Source organism: Rhincodon typus, chromosome 26 (genome assembly GCF_021869965.1).
Source record: "Rhincodon typus isolate 14 chromosome 26, sRhiTyp1.1, whole genome shotgun sequence".
Classification (NCBI taxonomy): Eukaryota; Metazoa; Chordata; class Chondrichthyes; order Orectolobiformes; family Rhincodontidae; genus Rhincodon; species Rhincodon typus.
The window spans coordinates 42,256,369-42,277,969 of record NC_063357.1 but is presented as its reverse complement, the minus strand read 5'-3'; the positions used below and the strand labels follow the sequence as shown (position 1 = coordinate 42,277,969).

At 39.8% G+C, this 21,601-nt stretch overlaps 1 protein-coding gene across 1 annotated transcript in view; it reads right to left on the bottom strand.

The window, feature by feature from the left end:
* cux1b (cut-like homeobox 1b) overlaps positions 1-21,601 on the bottom strand; it is a 487,386-nt gene that overhangs the window by 283,162 nt on the left and 182,623 nt on the right. Inside the window, exon 3 of the mRNA XM_048612610.1 lies at positions 8,874-8,921. Within this exon, the coding sequence (XP_048468567.1) occupies positions 8,874-8,921 (48 nt within the window). The remainder of the gene's footprint in view (positions 1-8,873; positions 8,922-21,601) is intronic.

Sequence of the window (21,601 nt, the reverse complement as noted above, 5' to 3'; positions counted from 1 at the left end):
AATTAATGTGCATCATCCTCTAGGCTAACTTCACCATCACAATTCTTCCTTCTGAATTTGCATCTCCACAGGGAATTTACTGGAATTAAGATTTATACATTTATACATTGCTTGGGTAATGCACTGAAAATCAAGTCCCACTGTTCCTGGAGTCATTACAGAAGTTAAAGATATTAAAAAGTACGTAAAATTCCCTAATTTACCTAACTGTTAGATCTAGGGTGACAGAAAGCACAGACCAAGTTTCTGTACTTAACACAAAATTTCTGGTTATTATAATAAATTAGACTCTAGCTACAGGTAAACAGCTATGAACCATCAGCATATAATTCTTTTATGAAAACTCTAATCCTGTTTAAACTCCTGCTACAGTCACACACAGCAAAAAACATGGGTAACAGACAGAGGGAATCAACCGAGAAAGCAATTCAGTGGTTCCTGTTCACAAGAGATAAATCTTATGATTCTTGGGCTGGTCAGAATGCTGTCTCTTAGTTGTCCTTCTCTTGATGGTTCCACTGGTTTGGAAGAGGTACAAGGTAACTGGTTCAGTCACAAAAAATTTCAGATTTAGCAGTTAAAATGCACAGCAACTTCTGAAAGTAAGATAAACTGATTTTCTTCAGGTATAAAGTGCCTTTTACTGCAAAGAACAAACAGAACTCCAAAGATGGCCATCATCTGAAAGTTTCCCTGTATCTTGTTCACAGCTCCAACCTGAGACAACAAGGTGTAGAGCTGGATGAACACAGCAGGCCAAGCAGCATCAGAGGAGCAGGAAGGCTGACGTTTCGGGCCTAGACCCTTCTTCAGAAATGGGGGAGGGGAAGGGGGATCTGAAATAAATAGGGAGAGAGGGGGAGGCGGATAGAAGATGGATAGAGGAGAAGATAGGTGGAGAGGAGGCAGACCAGTCAAAGAGGCGGGGATGGAGCCAGTAAAGGTGAGTGTAGGTGGGGGGGTAGGGAGGAGATAGGTCAGTCCGGGGAGGACGGACAGGTCAAGGGGGCAGGATGAGGTTAGTAGGTAGGAGATGGGGGTGGGGCTTGAGGTGGGAGGAGTGTATAGGTGGGAGGAAGGACAGGTTAGGGAGGCAGGGACGAGCTGGGCTGGTTTTGGGATGCGGTAGGGGAAGGGGAGATTTTGAAGCTTGTGAAGTCCACATTGATACCATTGGGCTGCAGGGTTCCCAAGCGGAATATGAGGTGCTGTTCCTGCAACCTTCGGGTGGCATCGTTGTGGCACTGCAGGAGGCCCAGGATGGACATGTCATCTGAGGAATGGGAGGGGGAGTTGAAATGGTTCGTGACTGGGAGGTGCAGTTGTTTAGTGCAACCCGAGCGTAGGTGTTCTGCAAAGCGGTCCCCCAGCCTCCGCTTGGTTTCCCCGATGTAGAGAAGGCCACAACGGGAACAACAGATAAAGTATACCACATTAGCAGATGTGCAGGTGAACATCTGCTTGATGTGGAAAGTCTTCTTGGGGCCTGGGATGGGGGTGAGGGGGGATGTGTAGGGGCAGGTGTAGCACTTCCTCCAGTTGCAGGGAAAAGTGCCGGGTGTGGTGGGGCTGGAGGGGAGTGTGGAGCGGACAAGGGAGTCACGGAGAGAGTGGTCCCTCCGGAAAGCAGATAAACCTGTTCAGGTTCCAACCTGTTCAGTTACCTGAGAACCAATCACATAGTTGTTGACAAATAGAAGGCATTCGTCAACTGGTCATTAATCCACAGACTAATCATTTATTTGTACCAACCAAAGATTCATCTATACACAAACCCCTTGGTTCCAGTTCGACTACAACTACATTTTGACAACAGCTCAAACAAGCTGCAGTATAAACGGTGCTTATAATGAAAGTTACATGCTTCCAAATCATGCAGCAATACTACAACATATCCCAGTTTTAAAACTGCTCCTTACTCATTTCAGTTCATAAGTAGGAACACAGGAAAGATAGAAACAACTTAATTTTTTTTTAAGAAAATCTTTACAATCATAATCTAAGATAAGTGAAGCTCAAATACATTTTTAAGCAAAATTTAGGAATTATCTCCAAAATGTGTAACCCAAACACCGGCTAACAGATTCAGTGGCCAGTTTAACCCCAAGGTTGGCTTTCATCCACAAATTGGGTCTAACGTTTGGAGGCGGTGGTGGGGGGGGAGGCAGCGGGGGGAGGGAGGTGGGTGGTGGTGGAGGGTTGTTGGGGGGGGTGGAGTTGTTTCTAAAGTGCTGATATAGGGTCATAAAATATCAGCACAGAAGGACAGCAGTCAGTCAATCATGCTTCTGCCGGACTTTTGTTAGTTATCCACTTCATCCCACTTCCCTGCTCTTTCTTCATTGCAATGCAATTCTTTCCATTCATGGAGTTATCCAATTCTGTTTTGAATGTTATGATTGTAAATGCTTCAATCACGCTTTCAGGCAGTACATTCCAGATTAAACTACTTGGTGTGTAAAAATGAAGTTTCCTCCTGTCGCTCTAGTTCTGTTACCAATTACAGCTACGTTCTCTGGTTACTCAAACTTCTCCAACTTCTCCTACTTCACCTGTCATTGTAAGAACTACAACAATTAGTGCTATCACAATTCACTCGAGCTATGCACTGGCGATCAAGCCCCAGGAGTTGTCACAGATATGAAAAGATTTAGCAAAATTCTCCGAAGTCTCAAATTTACCTGACTGACAAATCCAGGTTAAAAGAAAACACTAAATAAGAACTAAAAGAACTGCAGATGCTTTAAATCAGAAACAAAAACAGCAAGTTCTGCTTTTATTCCTTAAAAGAGAAACATTCACCAGGTTTCTGTATGTAACAAGAAAACATTTATTTACTGCAAACAGATCGCTTTAAGCAAGGGCAGAAAAGAAACACAAAGGGCCAACCTAACACTTTAAATTCCTGTACACATACAAACAGACAAATAAAGAAACAAGCCATAAACATTACAGTTGGTAAAGAAATAAGAAAAGTCAGCGAAGTACAATTCTGGCACCAGTCCAGCTTACAAACATCAATGAGATGTTCTTCCACAGCTCCCTTTGAGTCTTTGATGAAGACTCGACGTTCTGGACATGCAAATTCTCAAACTTGCATTCACCAGTTGAGGAATCAGCCCTTCATTGTCTCTGAAGATGGGGCTGTCCATTTTTCCTTCCAAGAAGGGAATTTACAGAGAAAAAGAGAGAGAATAGCAGCTGTTCTGAATTTTGTTTCTCCACACGCTGAGGGGACAGAGAGAAATATTCCCTCTTTCACAAACTGGACGCTTCGGCTATATTGTCCAAACACAAAGCTGTAGCCACTTGCCCAGGAATTAATCAAGAAGTTTTTTCAACACTGAGTACTCCTGGCCACACACAAATTGGTTTTGGTTGACTAAATAATCAACCGTCCATCACTGGGCAAAATAGCCCCTTGAACCACACTCATGCCAATATGTGTAGCATCCTCCCCCACAGTTCAAAGAAGACAACTTTGCATAGAACAATGTGTAGTTTTGAAACGGCACATCTTCCATAGTTCCTTGGCTTAAAGCAGTATCTGTTCCCATATTTCAGTCCACAGTCCAAAAAAAAGTATTTATACTAAATGCATTCTAGACCTTTCTGCTCCTGCACACCTTTTAAAATTGTAACATCTAGCTTACAGTGCCTTGCCTCATTCATGCTGGAAAAATTTATCACTTTACAGTTCTCTCCATTAAATTTCATCCTCCACATGTCTCCCATGTCACAGTCTGTATCCTCCTGAAATCACATCTTTTAAACTGTTCATTACATTCTCGTGTTAAACCCTGAATAGCAGAGTCTAGGTCATCAATACACATCATAAAGAACAGTAGTCCTCATAATGGTTTCTGGAAAACATCCTTCCCATCTGAAAAATAAACCTCATCATTATTCTCTTCTTTCTTTCACTTAGCCAACTGAGTATCCATGCTGCCACTATATCTCCTGTAATTGCTCATGCTTTATTTTCTCTAAGAAATCTAAAGTACTATAATGATACAGAGCACTTTGTCAACATCTCCTCAAATTAACTGGAATTCTATGAAGACATTACGAGTGAAGTGGACAACTGGGACCCACTAGATGTGGTGTATCTAGATTTCCAAAGGGTATTTGACAAGGTGCCGCACAAAAGGCTGCTCATAGATAAAGGTGCACAGCGTTACAGGCAATGTATTAGCATGGATAGAGGATTGGTTAAATAACAGGAAGCAAAGAGAGGGGATAAATGAATGCTTTTCTGGTTGGCGAAGTGACTAGTGATGTGCCTCAGGGATCAGTGTTGGGATCACAATTTTTTTGAATTTTCTTAGATAATTTGGAGTTGGGAACCATGTGTAGTGTGTCCATATTTTGCGGCTGATAGTAAGATGAGTGATAGAGCAAAGTGTGTAGAGGACTCTGAAAGTTTGCAGAGGGACATAGATAGTTTAAGTGAGTAGGCAAAGGTCTGGCAGATGGAGTACAATGTCGATAAATGTGAAGTCATCCAATTTGGTAGGAGTAACAGTAGAAAGGACTGTTATTTGCAGAGAGACCTGGGTGTCCTTGTGCATGAATCGCAGAAGGTTGGTTTGCAGGCGCAACAGGTAATTAAGAAGGCAAATGGAATTTTGTCCTTCATTGCAAGAGGGATTGAGTTTAAGAGCAGGGTAGTTATGTTGCAGCTGTACAAGGTGCTGGTGAGGCCACACCTGGAGTACTCCGTGCAATTTTGGACTCCTTACTTGAGAAAGGATGTACTGGCACTGGAGGGACGCAGAGGAGATTTATTAGTTTGATTCTGGAGTTGAGAGAGTTGGCTTATGAGGAGAGACTGTGTAGACGGGGAATGAGACGAATGAGGGGGCATCTTATAGAAACATATAAAATTATAAAGTGAATAGATAAGATAGAAGCAGGGAGGATGTTTCCACTGGTGGGTGAAACTAGAACAAGAGGGCATAGTCTCAAGATTAGGGGCAGCAGATTTAGGACTGAATCGAGGAGGAACGCCTTCGCTCAAAGGGTTGTGAATCTGTGAAATTCCCAGCCTAGTGACTGTTTTTAAAGCTATGATAAATAATTTTTTGAACAGCAGAGGAATTAAGGGTTATGGTGAGAGGGTGGGTAAGTGGAGTGAGGCCACAAAAAGATCAGCCATGATCTTATTAAATGGCAGAGTGGGCTCCTGGTTCTTATGTTCAATTTCCAAGCACTATATCAACATCAAATTACAAACAGGAGAAGCCACTTTTATTAAGCATCAGGAATTCAAAACAGCATTTTCTTCAGGATAATAAAGACTGCAAACACTGCAAATCTCAAAGAGGGAACACATCAAATTGAACTTTAAGGACAGTCATGTGCCATCTGTATCCCCATCTATGATAATAATTACTGACTGTTTTAATCTCCTGACAATGCACTCCAAAGGTCACAAAACCAGGTTATCCATAAATTTAAATAGCGAACAAAATTTTCTTTCATTCCTTTTATAGATTCTTGGAAGGGGGGAAGCAGTAATTCAAATTGAATTATTCACTCCACATAAACAATAACTGACTGAATAATGATCTATTCTGCTTCTTTCAAGTATGAGAACCTCATCTGCCAAACAAATACTGACATGCACATGGAACAGTAAAATCGTGGTCATTGCTCTGAAATTGTGGTCTAGAGGTACTGACTAATGATCCAGAGAAATATGTTTATTACAGATGGGAAATATAAACTCAGTTTTTTTTAAAAATTCATTTGTGGGATGTGGGCATCGCTGGCTGGCCAGCACTCATTGCCCATCCCTCGTTGCCCTTGAGAAAGCGGTAATGAGCTGCCTTCTTGAACCGCTGCAGTCCACCAGCTATAGGTTAACCCACAATGCCATTAGGGAGGTAATTCCAGGACTTTGACCCAGCGACAGTGAAGGAACGGCCATATATTTCCAAGTCAGGATAGTGAATGGCTTGGAGGGGAACTTGGAGGGGAACTTGGTGGTGGTGCTGTTCCCATATGTCTACTGCCCTTGTCCTTCTAGATGGAAGTGGTCGTGGGTTGGAAGGCGCTGTCTGAGGATCTTTGATGAATTTCAGCAGTGCATCTTGTAGATAGTACACACTGCTGCTCACTACTGAGCATCGGTGGTGGAGGGAGTAAATTAAATCTCGAATTCAAAGGCAATGTAACAGGCATGTATTCAAGAATGGTTCTTAAACTGAAAAGTTTGTTGATATTTCCTTTCTCGTTTTTGAGTGCCACATTTTAAAACAGGAGTGCAGTTTTATGTTTCAACAAGGAAAAAAAGTTAGTTTAGTACTGCTGAAAGTTACTTATAGCCGTCAGGATGTCAGTGTTGATGGAGCTTCACATAGGAGGAGGAGGAGGAAGGCCAAGAGGAGTAGTTACACTGAACTGATCATGGAACGGTGGCAGCCAGCAAGTATGAGCACTGTGGCCTCTCAACATTGCCAGTGGCTCAATGTGGCCAGGAACAGGGGACAACTCAAGCAGGCAGTCTGAAGCCTGACAAGAATGGTAAAAGCTCCATGGTACAGAACTCAGGCAGCAGAGCCTTTGATTCCACACTCGGACAGTCAAGCACAGGGTGAGGCCACATATCAAAAGGTGGGCACAAGGCAGCCTCAGGTCAGACAGTAGGCGAGGCCTTGACAAAATAGTGCCAATCAGGTAGATGATCATAAAATTAATCTGGCAATGCTCAACAAGTTTACAGATTCATTAACTTACCGACAATAAAGCAAAATAATCGAAAACACAAGTCTTTGCAACTCACGTGGAGATCACAAAGTCATTCCAATAGGGAAAAGGGAACGTGTTTGAAGATCCGATGAGTACATTGATGCTCACTCCCTACTCACTGTAAGGACGTTATGTATATATTCAGAAAGTTTGTTAAGAAATAAGTTTGTATCTGCTTACTGCAGGCACAATTATTAGAAGCAACGTAATGCTATTTGTTCTATTTAGATGCCAGCTATTATTCACTGTCTAAAATTTATGTAATGTTCAAGAAATTCTAGTGCATTTTCAAACCTTCGGTATCCAAAAATCACATTCAGGTTTGAACGTACAACGAGATGAATTGTCAGTAAGTAAGTCTGCTAGTTAAACTGAAAAAGAGTTTTTCTATGGAGTTCTTGTCTGCTCCAGATTCTATGCTTGGGGTATTTTAGGTAAGGCATTTTTATTTCAAAAAGACGTAACATAATAAAACGTGAATATATTTTATATGCAAATACAACTCATGCTTGTGCAAACAAATCAAGAGTTTTTCTTATTTGGTTTTATGGCTGATCCTCTGCAATGACCTATAAGCAAGCAGCACAGAGAAAATAATCTAAACATAAACAAACCTAGATGAAACATAGTTTTAAAATTGACGAGGGAAGCAAGTCCTCCTGTTGAAAGCATATTAGAGATTGCTACCAGGTACAAACAGGTTTTTGTCATAAACAAGCCACACAGAAGTGTTTTCCACTAAACAGTACCTCACAATGTGATTTACATCATTGAATTCCAAGCAAATAAGGTTTTCCAAATACATCAATAGAATTTCGTCCTAATGAAACTTAAACATATTTACAAACTTTGACATCCTGCAAGTTTCTATAAGAGAAAAAATGGACCATAAAATCATAAGAAATAGAAACAGGCAGAGTAGGTCATTCAGCCCTAGTAGCCTGCTTCGCAATTCATGACAATCATTGCGGATACTCCCTCAGCAGTATCTTCTCACAATATTGGAATATCTCTTGATTATGTCAATATCTAAATATCAATTGATTTCTGATTTGAATTGGCTCAATAACCAAGCACGCTATGGTAGAGAATCCCTACTCAGCGGGACATCAACTATCTACCCTGCCAACTCAGTTCAGAATGTTCTACAAGATCACCTTTCATTCTTCTAAACTAGAGAGAAATTACAATAAACCTACTCAATTTCTCACTGAAAATCTCTCACCCTAAAAATCAAAATACTGCCCATATAATCAATCTGCTGCCCATCTTCCAAAGTAAGCATATTCCTTAGGTAAGGAGACTGAAACTGACACAATACACTGTGTGGTCTCACCAAAGCTCTCTATAATTGCAGTAAGACTTCTATACTCATACATAAATCCATCTGGAGCAATGACTAACATGCTATTTTCTTTCCTAATTGCATGCTGCAATGGCATGTTGATTTTCTGTATTTAATATACAATAGCACCAAGATCCCTCTGATCTCAAACCTTGTAAAATATTTTGATTTTCTAATATTCCTACCAAATGAATAATTTCACATTCTTCCACATTATATTCATTTGCTACATTCTTTCACATTCACTTAATCTGTCTAAATTCTTTTAAGGTCTCTTTGCATGCTCCCCACAACTTGCTTTCCCTCCTAGCTTCGAACCATCAGCTAACTTAGAAACACCAAAAAAAGTAAAAGCAGCTATGTCTGAGTACCAAGTTGTAAATAAATACATAGCTAAGTTTAATTATCAGAAATAATGACAGAAAAAACTTTAATAACTGTTATTACAACTTACATAAATGTGTCTGGATATCTACCACTAAAGCGGTACCTGCAGGTCTATGAACTAAGTGCTGAAAAGTGGGATTAGGTAAAGTGGCTCATTTCTCGCAAGCACAGTTACAATAGACCAAATGGCTTTGTTCTGCATGTAAGCATTCTGTGCCTTTTAATATGCTCCAAATATAATTTATTAAAGAACCACAAATTAAGTGGTGCAATTCAACGGCTATATAGTTTGAAATTTTTTTTTGAATTGATATCCTACGACCACCAATAAAGGTTCTCTTTAAACCATTACTTCGTTTGGTTTTACAAAATCTGAAATGAGACTCACCTCTGCCTGGAAACTCTTCAGTAATGGTGCCACTAATTTCCTTAAGTCCTGTAGTCAGATAGGAAAGAGTGATGGATCGGTGGTGGTGGTGGTGGTTGGGGGGGGGGGGGGGTTCAGGAAATATAAAAAAAAGTTCATTAGCAAAAGTGTACTCAAACATGCAATCTGCTATATCTTTTCCCTTATTCATCATGGATTAGATCAGTTATTGATTTATTAAACAATTTACTGTCTGAAATAATGTTACCGTGCAACGCATTTGGTGTAATTGTCTTTTGTCAGCCATAAGCTTTAAAACATTGCAAGTGATCTCGCCAGTTTAGTTGAAAGCAGTGCGTGACTCCTGATTATACTAAATTAACTCTCATTACAGGGATCCATTGCTGTCAGTATTCAGTATTCCTCGTTAAGTGAGCATAGCTATGAACTCCTCCATAATGAAACAACTTGCTTACCTGCTACTTGGAGAATATAAACTTTCAAAAAAGTACTTGGTGTGTAAAATGTGTTAATACCATCGACAGTATAGGAAAAATATCATTGTATGAATTAAAATTAATTCTACAGAATATCATTTTAATATCACATACATCCTGTCCTCACATTCTGCCGTTCCCATAGTGTGTTAATGGTGAAACATTGTTACACATTCTCTAGACAGCCTTCAAATAAATTCAAACATTTAAGGCGACCGGAAAGATAGTTTTCTTCTGCTAAGATACATTAAACACTGTGACTATTCTTTACAATTCTCGCAGACTAGTATATAGAATGTTAACCATTCCTCGAAACGTGCCACTTTGGGAAATGAGATAAAACTTTGTCCTCAATTTCTGATCTGAAAACATTATTCATATTTTGAATTGGCCCACAGACTCGGAGAAGGCTTTAATTTGGTTCCACCTGTGACACTATCAACCAAAATAATAGAATACGGAAATTTAGGTAAGTTTTGGTATGGGTTAGTGACGACTGGGAGAGAGAAACAGAGTAAGGATAAAACAAATGTGCTAAGATTGGCAGAAAGTGTCAGAAGCACTCATCACAAGCAAGCAGAATTGCCAAATGAAAGAGAATATATAGAATGACAGAATCAGAATGATACAAGAAATGCCCAATTTGGCTATGCCTGCTCTTTTGTTCAGCTATTTAGTTAGTCTTTCACCTGATCTTTCCCTATTATCCTATAAACTTTTACCTTTATCTGAAGTAAAAGCAAAAAAAATGCACACAGTCTTCACCATACCTCATTCGAGTGAATATATCTAGCTCCAGGCACACCACACTGCATAAAAAAGTTTCTATCTCTCTCACTTTTGCTTCTTTTGCCAATTATCTTACATCTTCACCCTCTATTTCTCAATCCTTTCTTGTTATCTACTCTGTCCAGGTATTGAATACTTAAACCAAATATCCTCTCAACTTTCTCTTCTCCAAGGAAAATAATTCCAACTTCCTCAATCTATGTATCTGAAGTCCCTCAATCTTAGGGCATTTCTTGTAAATCTTTTTTGCACCCTCTCCAATTGCTTGACATCTTTCGTGAAGTATGATGCCCACAACCGGACACAGTGCTCCAGTTAAGGCTGAACCATGTTCTGTACAAGTTTAAAAGGTCAAGCAAAATTTTCAAAACAAATTTAAATTAGGCAAGGGCATCAAGAGATACCATCAAAAGGTCGGCAAAAATCAATAATGATCTAATTGAATGGTGAAAACAAGTTCAAAGAGCTGAATGGCCAACAACTTATGCTATATTTCTATGAAAATACTGCAATAATGATGTGAGATTCAAATCCCTTCATTTGGGCTTTACGAAATATGCTGGGTGAGAAAACCCAAACCCCACTGACACAAGTACTATAAATGAAAGCCAAGTCTTAACAGAGGCTACACATATGCGTGCGTACAGATGGGGTTTGAGTCTTGGACATTCCAGCATTATGACAAAACTGATAATGTAAAACGGACTAGAATTTGGGACATCGCACAACAATGACACAGCATGACCACTATCATTCAACCTAACAAAGAAACAGAGGAGGTCACTGCCACAACTGAATGGCCATTCATTCCTGTCACAGAAGCAGAGAAATGTTTTAGATAAGGATCAATTTTGGAGCATAGGAATATGCACCTTGGTGGGATTCATTGTTTTCAGTTGTGGAAATAACATCAGCACTAAGTAGGGATGCCTGGAACAAACTGAAAGGATCTATGAGCGTACTAAATAATGACCATCCAGTAGGATAGTTCTTTTATTCTGGTTTTGTAATCAAGGCCCATAGGGTGCTAATGGAGGTGGCAACCATTTCCATGTTGGAAAGAATGGGCGCCAAGCTCTGTTGAAAGTTAGTGCTTGACTTCTCCTTGATCTTTGACAACAGGCTTCTTAATACATTAAGTTGCCACAGTAGCACTCCATCATTCAAGAGAAAGAGACGAATGCTGGTGAGTTTGGCATGGGGGTCCCTGCACGTTAACTGAGGGGTGGGGTCGGGAGGGCGGGACCTTCATGCTGACCTTAGTCAGTATGGGAATTGAACTCATACCATTGGCATCACTACATCACAATATAACCGTCTAGTCAACTGAGCTAACTTCAGTTCCATTTCGGCTAGGGTTGCCATGGAACTCCTGCTTTCTCAGCCTCGCTCCTTGCATGAGGAGCGGTGACCCTCAAGTTGTACAACACCACCTGTCGTCTCTCTGCAATGAGAGAGCAGCGCTATGGTCCTCTGGGACTATGGCAACTCTTACCTTTTTTAATGCGCCAAGTATTTTATTGTGCATGACCATTTGCCTTTTCTGTCAGATTCCTCAATAAAATACTCACCGAGTCCTCTGCAACAGAACATAAGCAACTTTGCCTTGTTTTGAGTTTACACTAGTCTTCTTCCCTACCTGAAAGTCACTTGCGTCTGGTCGCTTACTACATATTGTTATGACCTATTTAGGAAAGCACACTGATACTTGAGCCCCACTACTCCCGGAGATACCACAACAGTTAATGATTTAAGAAAAATACTCAAAGTCCCTAATTTGCCTGTCTGATGGAATCAGGTTCACAAGTAACGATGACCAGGTTCCTCTATTTAATAAGAATGACTGTTTATTGCAAATAAATACGCTTTAGCCACAGCTAAACAAAACTACCAACATATAATTCTACTACTTGAAACTCTAATGCCCCTTTTTTAAAAGCCCTTAACATAGACAAAAAGAAGGTGTTATGGGTGGAGGAAAAAGACCCAGGAATGATTTAATAGCACTAGTTCACAGGCTTCGACGAGGTGTTCATTTTTCTTCATAAGACCTTTTGTTCCCTGATCTCATTCCTTTCAGCTTCTTTCTGTTCTTTGCTGAAGGTCCCAGGAATTACACAATAATTGTGCAGTTTTACAATCATTGGTTACAGGCAGCAGATTATAGAAAATGGTGGAAGAAAACAGATTGTTTCCAGGCTTGAGTTACTTTGCTGCAGAAAGGTGGAGGCAGACTCTGCTATTTGTAAACTGGAGATCTTCAGCCTCTCTACCATTCACATATGCAAGCTGTTCAGCTGCCCAATCAGAGTTGTCGTCAGACTGATGATCTCTGCAATCCACACCGGTCACAACTGCATGGAACAATCAGCAATCTATTACTGGCCAAATCTCAGTCTGCATGAACATCCTGGTGCTGTCTCGTTTTATCTCTCACTGCTTTCAATGAATTGACCATGCCAAATTGCCCCATGGTTGATAAGCCATGGTAAATGCAGCGTTACAGGGATAGGGTAAGGGGGCTGGGTGGAATGCTGTTCAGAGGGTCAGTGCAGGTTCAGTAAAACAAATGGCCTCTTTCTGCATTGTAGGGATTCTATGATAGTATGATCCTTAAGTGTGTAACCAAGATGGCACTGGAGAATGGCAGTTTGTACAGTTTTCACTATATTCCTGTATTCCTATACTTGAGTACATGTGACAACAAATTCCTGAAGTGTTTATGATAATATGTTTATGACTTTTTTGATAAGAATCATCATAAACAAGACAAGCATGAAGAGTTTGGAACTGTAATCAGGAGAGTCAGGATTGGCCAACCTGATTCAGTCCTATAATCAACAACGGAAGATCCAGTCATACTGGGGATTGTATGCATTCCAACCAAATGATAGTGATCTTGGTCTGTGGGGTTTGGAGTCACAGAGGACTGTCAATCTCTGCCACTGGTCTGCCCATCTGACCAAACCATCTATATCTTCCTGTAACCTAATACAATCTTCTCCGCTATTAACTACTCTACCAATCTTGGTGTCGCCTGCAAATTTGCTTAACATTCCCCCTCCCACATTTTCATCTATATCAATTAATAATATAACAACCAATAAGGGTCCCAGTTCTGATCCTTGTGGTATGCCAAGTTTTGGTTGGGGGCCAAGGTTAAATCATGGAGGAATCAAAATTGAATGAATACATCAAGGAGTTGTAATATTTAGAACAGCTGAAGTGATTTGTATCAAGTGTCAGAACATTTATTTTAATAAACAAGGTTATGGTTGGCCAAATCCTGTGTCTATCTAATGGGGGGGGGGGAGGTGTGTGTGAGTGTGAGTGTGAGTGTGAGTGTGAGTGTGAGTGTGAGTGTGAGTGTGAGTGTGAGTGTGTGTGAGAGAGAGAGAGTGAGCGTGAGAGAGTGAGTGTGTGTGAGAGAGACAGAGACAGAAAACTGATTACAGTCTCTCTCAAACATCCTTTCTATTTGTACAGAGACTACAACACTGGATATCGATTGTCAATGACTGCTGACAGCATATAACATCAAGTCAGAGGATGAGACTAACAACTTGAAGGTTTTGTGCTTCTCAATCTGAATGGAAAATGTGACATGGGCACGTTATACAAACCATAAGCTTCTAAGTCAGCATTGTTCCTCGAGCACTGACATGCATAGTGCAGCTTATGTTTCCAATATACTTCAATCACTATCTATAAAACATCCAATCTCTGCGTTGTCTGGGGCTCCTAAGCTGACTTAACTATGTCTCTTATCTGATTGGCTCTGACCTACAAAATTGTTTTCTCTCCATTACACAATCCAAGATATTGAGCAATTTTTGTTTTATCAGTAATAAATACCCACTACATGTCCGATCGACTTTGCTGACAATACGTTCTTTTCATTACCTAGATGGTCTCTGGCTAGCAAGTGTTCCTAGATTCAATACAGTGGAGATAATGAGATGCATACAGTTGTTCCTTCTTTGGTGACATCATTAGCCCAGCTGTCACTTTCTATTTATGAAGTGGTCTGTCTCACACACACAATGACAAGCCTCTACTGGCATCTCACCCTTTTCACATTCCACATTCCTAGTTATTGTGAACCAAATAATGAAAGACCAACACCTGGTGCCGCTCTGGACTAATTCAGCCAGTGACTGCAGTGCCTCAAACTGAACAATAACTGTAAGGAAACCAAATGGCTCTCAGCCCATATGATTGTACAGTACAAATTGTTGTTTATAATTTTACCCCAAAAGCTCCATGTGATTGGATAGGCTACTGCTTAGCTCTTCAAGCTTTAAAGTGATTTATTGATAGCACTGATTCCACTAGAGACAATTCTGCAATACAAAACTGATCAATGTTTTAAAATCAACCTATATACTTGGGGGAATGAATATTAAATAATGAAAGACAGCAACTTTTTCTCAGAAATTATTTAAGCTGTAATAAACAGAAAGGGCAGTTTGACTACTTTTTTTTTCTAAATTTCACAGGCATAAATGACAACAAATCTTGAAACTGCTTTGCAGTGAATTCTTACAGCAGGTTTTGGTACGTACGTACCTGAGAGTTTCATTTCAAAACATTGTCATTGCAATGAAAATTGAAACTTGCAAAATGGTAGGCAGGTGTTACTGATAGTATACAGTCTTTATATGATATGACTTATTTCAAGACCCAGAATGGGTGCAAACAGGCAAACATCAAAAAGAACATCAAAGCTGTCCTTGTTCATCTTAGTCATAAACATGCTTTCATGCAGTCAACATCATTCAGTTGGTTTTCCAGTAAATCATCTTATTCTGTTGTAAGACTGGTGGTAAGAATATTTACACAAAAATAATTGTATTGTTTGTTAACATCTGTCATATAGTCACAAAAGGTTAAATAATCTCTAAATTCGATCTCTGTTTAGAGGCAAAGATAGGAAGCTTCAAATCAACTTAAGTACAACGAAATGCACCTCAGTTTAATGTCTTGAAGTTAGAAGAACATATATAACCACTATTACAGACAAGTAAGTGTCAAGACGCAAAATGTATTCCCTTCCTTGTCTCAAATACCAGCTAACAATTCTCTCTTCCAACCCCATTTTCAAACATTCCTTTTGCAGAGGGAAAGCTAGTTTTAAAGTGAAAAATTTCCACAGACTGACAGACTTTAGTGTTTGAATCTACTGCTAACAGATAATATTACATTGCTGGTCATATTTCTTGGATAGAAAAAGTGTGCGAAAGGTATGGAGAAAAAGCAGAAAATTGGCACTTAGTAACAATGTTTGTTTGAAGAGCCAGTGCAGGCACATTGGGCCAAATGGCCTCTTTCTGCACCACACCAATTCTGTGAATTGTACATGGTTTCCAATCAATCTGTTCAGAAATATTATTACACACCTCTAGGGCAGGTGAGACTTGAACCCGAGTCTCTAGGCTCTGAAGCAGGGACACTACCACAATATCGAATGTGGTTAAGTACATACAGATAAGGGGCATTGATTGGATAGTTATTTGAGCACATATAAAGAGACAATTACTGACACAGAAGTAGAGTCAGAATTATATACAACTAATGTTTCACTCTGACTGCATTTGGTTTCTTCTTTTGCCAACTGGCTTAACGATACTAACAGTCCATGCTCCAGCTTCTATGTATACCTCAAGGTAAACAGGAGCAGGACATCTGCATAAAGATACAAATCAACATCACCATCTTTTAAGGTTATAAATTCAATGTGTATTGTCCAGTATCAGCGTGTATACTTAATTTCCTAGAATCGGTCCTACTAGAAGATTTTTCTTTAGCTCTTAGCACTTTGTGATCAGTAGTTTTTACATACTATTTATAGTACAAACACAGATAACTCTGTCCGACCACTCTGTGTTGATTTTTATGTATGTCAGGAGCCTCCTCCCACCTTACTTTGTCTGCAAACAACACATTATAACTAAAATGAAAGAACAACCTCACTAAGGTCAAATCTATAAACAAACACTTAAAAAGCATATTTTGTGCTCTATAAACTTGACAAGTGTGACAAGACTACAAACATGACAAGAAATTACTTCTCTCAAAGGGTTGTGAATCTACGGAACTCTGTATCCCAGAGTATGATGGATGCTGGAACACTGAGTAAATTTAAGGAAGAAACAGACAGAATTTCAGTAATTAATGGGTTGAAGGGTTATGAGACCAGAAGGAAAAGCAGAGTTGAGGCCAAGCTGAGATCAGCCATGATCATATCGAAATGTGGAGCTGGCTTAAGGGGCTGAACTATCTACTTCTGTTCCTAGTTCTTATGTTCCAAGTCTATTAAACTGGGGAAGAAAAAGGCAGAGTGAAAAGTGAGAAGAGATAGGGAGGGAAAAAGGAGGAAAACACATTTTAATTTCATATTAACACAATTCTCAAAACACCAAATGTACTTTGAAGCTAACTAATTGTTTTGATAACTAGTTAATTGATGACAGACAGAATCTCCAATACTTATGAGACAGAGCAGGCACGGGAAAAAAAAGATTTAATTTTTGTTTTTAAAAAACCTTTTTTATTAAAGTTAGTCTCTTTGTGAAAAACTGATAGTGTAAGAGGGGAATAGTGAAAAAAAAGTGTTTGAAAGGGCCTCGGATCTCTCACTACCTGCTAGTATTGAAGCAAAGTGGGTCTGGAAGAGGATGTAAAAAGGTTAAGGATGAGCCAAATGACAAAAGACCTAGGAAAACAGGAACAAAAACAAAGTTGCTGGAAAAGCTCAGCAGGTCTGGCAGCATCTGTGAAGGAAAAAACAGTTAACATTTCGAGTCTGGTGACCCTTCCTTCTGAGGAAAGGTCACCAGACCCAAAATGTTAACTCTGTTTTCTCCTTCACAGATACTGCCAGACCTGCTGAGCTTTTCCAGCAACTTTGTTTTGTTCCTGATTTACAGCATCCGCAGGTCTTTCTTTTTTAGGAAAAGAGGAGTTGAGAAGAATGCTCAGAGAGGTAAGAGAAGGACATAAGTGAATGAGAAGAGGATAATATAGCAGCGTCAAGTAAGTGGAAAACTCAATAAAAAGGTATGATTTTAGGAGGTAAACATAAATATTTCTTGATGGCTACACCTTATTTGGGTATATTAACTGAAAAATTATTGGTAATCAATGATTTCTTTCAATTCTTCCAAACATAATCACTAAATATTTAAGATTAATCTTTCTACCACACTGCAGAATGCTATCATTTACAAAGGTCTCCAATTTCGCAGGACATGCTTTTTGCATTTTATACAGTGATCTTATAATAATATTGTAATCAAACTTTTAGTTAAATATATAAAGCCTTACATGGAATTGGAAATTAAAAATAAGCTGATAGTTCTGAAACAGTTAAAAATCACAATGTGCAGACGGCTACAACACACTGTTAGAAGGAAGTGATTATGCACTTAATAAAGTACAGCTGCTCAATGTTTCAAATAAAGGATTTCTGTCAAGGAAATACCATACTTCCTTTAATACAAACCCTTAAATATTGGCAAGTCTGATTCAATTGTCGGGAACATGGCTCAAGCACTAAATTTGAGACTTAAATTTAAAACCCATATACTTAATCTTAGAGGTCTACTTGACAGACATAAATAATTACACAGTGCTTCCAAACAACTGCTGTTATAATTTGTCTCGTGGTATTATTGGGATTAACTGACAAGAAAAACTGACAAATCAGTTGTATGTTAAAATAGATTTTTCTCCAGCCTCTCCCTCCCCCACCACCCAAGAGCATATTTAAAGATAATTTTAAAAAGGTCATTAGAAAAAAATGTAAACTGCTGATAGGATGTATTTTAAGAAGTAAAACCAATTTGCTATGAACTTCAAAAGTAGGCTAGTAGATGGAGAATCTGGCTATGAGTTCTGATTTCTGTAACAATAAACCAAGACTAACAGGCTAAGAAGCTGGCTATATGAGGTCTTTAAGGATAAATCAACAAATATCAGACTGACTGATGTTGCAAACAATTCTTGTGCTAATATGAAAATGAAAAATCAAATTGACTGAAAACATTGCACCGAACTGTTTCTGGTCAGCTTTTTAGCTCACGACATTCCAGATTCTGGTAACAAGATGTTTCCAGTTTTGTTTACCGTATATTTATTTTTCCTTTACAAAACTGAAAGTGCTGAACTGATAGCACTTCGCCTGTCAAAATGGAAAATTACCAGTAATGTTGCTTCTGATGGCATAAAATTGAAATGTAAATCAAATCTTATTTTTTGATCAGAATTAACACAAGCCTGTTAATCTTCATATGGATGTACAGATCTGTTATTCATTTGTAATTGAGAAATTGAAGATAGATGTGTATGGGAAGATATTGAGTTTACATCTCTAGACTCACAATGCACCTTTACAATAAATCCTACTCATGCCAAAATCAAGAATTAAGACATAATTGTTGCAGACTGGTTTCTGTACGATGCACATTTTTCTAGTGCTGTTGTCAGATTATGAACATTTGCTTTTATAATGAATGTAAGATTTCCAAGCCAGATGCTTCAATTGCCAATTGTGATGTCCTATTTTTAACATCACAAAGGTTGAGTAGGTTTTGAATAAAACAAGCAATAAGATGACATTTTTCTCAGCTTCAGGATACTTTATATTTTTTTGATTCATTCACAGGATGTGGACAACGTCAGCTAGGCATAGCCCATCCCTCGTTACCTTTGAGACGGTGGTGGTGAACTGCATTCTTGAACAGCTACAGTCCATATGCTGTCAGTAGACCCACAATGCTATTAGGGAGGAAATTCGATAATTTTTACCCAGCAATACTGAAGGAGTGGCAATATATTTCCGGGTCAGGGTGGTGAATTGCTTGCAGGGGAAATTGCATCCATTTGCTGCCCTTTTATTTTGATTCTATCATGGATGTGGTGTCACTGGCTAGGCCAGCATTTGTTGCCAATCCTTAATTTCCCAGAGGGCAGTTACGAGTTATCACATTGCTGTGGGTCTAGAGTCACAATCAGCCAAAACAGGAGAGGATTGCCATTTCCTTCCTTAAAGGACATTAGTGAACCAGGTGGGTTTTTTTCTGACAATCAACATTAGTTTCATGGCTCAAAAACAGAAATTGCTGGAGAAACTCAGCAGGTCTGGCAGCATCTCTGGGGAGCAGAGTTAACATTTTGAGTCATGCGACCCTTCATCAGAACATCGATGCTGTCAGACCTGTTGAGTTTTGCCAGCAATTTCTGTTTTTGTTTCAGATTTCCAGCATCTACAGTTCATTTTATTATAGCAGTTTCGTGGTCATTAGACTCTTAAATCCAGACTTTTTTCAAAAATTCAAATTCTACTATCTGCTAATAACAGGATTTGATCCCGAGTCTCTGGATTAAAAGTCTAGTGATAATACCACTAGGCCATTGCCTTTCCTAGTCTTTCTCGACAAAAACGGTCTTAGGTTTGGGAAGTGTTGTCTAAGAAGCTTTGTTGAATATGTGCACTACATCTTGTACATTGTACACATTGCTGCTATAGAGTCAGAGGTGGATGTGGTGCTAATCAAGCGGGTTGCTTTGTCATGGATGCTTGAGTATTGTTGGAGCTACACTCATCTCGGCAAACAGGGTGTATTCAATCACACTCCTGACTGTGCCTTGTAAATGGCAGATGAACTTTGGAAACTCAGGAAGTGATTTCCTCACCACTGCATTCATAGCCTCTGACCTGCTCCTGTAGATACTGTATTTATATGTCTAGTCCAGTTTAGGACCTGATCAACGGTAACCCCCAGATTTTGATGTTGGGGGATTCAGTGATGGTAATGACATAAATTGTCAAGGGCCGTGGATTTATAATGATTCTTATTAGAAATGATCATTGCCTGGTATTTGTGTGGCACACATGTTACTTGCGGATTTTCAGCCCAACTATGGATTTTTTCCCAGTTTTGCTACAGTTGGGCATGGACTACTTCAGTATCTGAGGAGTCGCTAATGGTGCTGAATTGTGCAAACATCGCCACTTCTGAGCTTATGATGTAGGAAAGATTGTTGCAGAAGCAGCTGAAGATGACTTGGCCCTAAAATACCTTCCTGAAGAACACCTGCACAGATAACATATGGCTGAGAAAAGTGACTTCCAACAACTGAAACCATCTTCTTCTGTGCCAGAGATAGTAGGAACTGCAGATGCTGCAGAATCTGAGATAACAAGGTGTAGAGCTGGATGCATTTCTGAAGAAGGATCTAGGCCCGAAACGTCAGCTTTCCTGCTCCTCTGACGCTGCCTGGCCTGCTGTGTTCATCCAGCTCTACACCTTGTTTCCTCTGTGCCAAGTATGACTCCAACCAGTGAAGCATTATACCAGGCTCCCATTGATTCCAGTTTGCCAGGGCTCCTTGATGCCACAATAGGTCAAATGTGGCCTTGATGTCAGGAGCTGTCCGTTTCACCTCACCTCTGGAATTCAGCTCTTTTGTCCATGTTTGAACAAAGCTATAAAGAGGTCAGGAGCTACGTGGCCCTGGCAGAACCCAAAATGGGCATCAATGAACAGGTGCTGCTTATAGCACTGTTGACGACACTTTCCATCACTTTACTGATGACCAAGAATAGACTGATAGGGCAGTAATTGGTTGGGTTGGGTCTGTCGGGTTTTTTGTGTGCAGGACAAACCTGGGCAATTTTCTGCATTGTCAAGTAGTTGCTCATGTTGCAGTTGTACCAAAACAGCTCAGCTAGGAGTGTCTGAGATAACACAGTGTAGAGCTGGTCTCGACCCGAAACGTCAGCTTTCCTGCTCCTCTGATGCTGCTTGGCCTGCTGTGTTCATCCAAGTCTACACTGTGTTATCTCAGATTCTCCAGCATCGGCAGTTCCTACTATCTCAGCTAGGAGTGTGGCAAGTTCTGGAGCATGGCAAGTTCTGGAGCACAAGTCCTCCCCCAGGACTATTGCTGGAATGTTGCCAGAGCCCACAGCCTTTGTAGCATCCAGTGCCTCCAACCATTTCTTTATATCAGTGGAGTGAATTGGATTAGCTGATGACTAGCATCTGTGATGCTGAGAACCTCTGGAGGAGGCCAAGATGAATCATGAACATGGCACTTCTGGCTAATAATGTTTCAGTTTTGCACTGATGCATTGGGCTCCCCCATTATTAAAGATGAAGATATTTGTGATGCTTCTTCCTCCAGTGAATTGTTTAATTGTTCACCACCATTCACAACTCAACATGGCAGGACCATGGAGCTCAGATCTGTCCGAAAAACAGTAGGACAGTTTCTGGAACAGTAAATCCAGAAATTGCTGGAGAAACTCCGCATAAGGGTCACTGTTAATTCTGTTTTTCTCCACAGATGCTGCCAGACATGCTGAGTTCCTCCAGCAATTTCGGTTTTTGATTTAGATCTGTCCTGTTGGTTGTGGAATTGCTTAGCTCTAATACTTGCTGCTTATGCTGTGTGGCA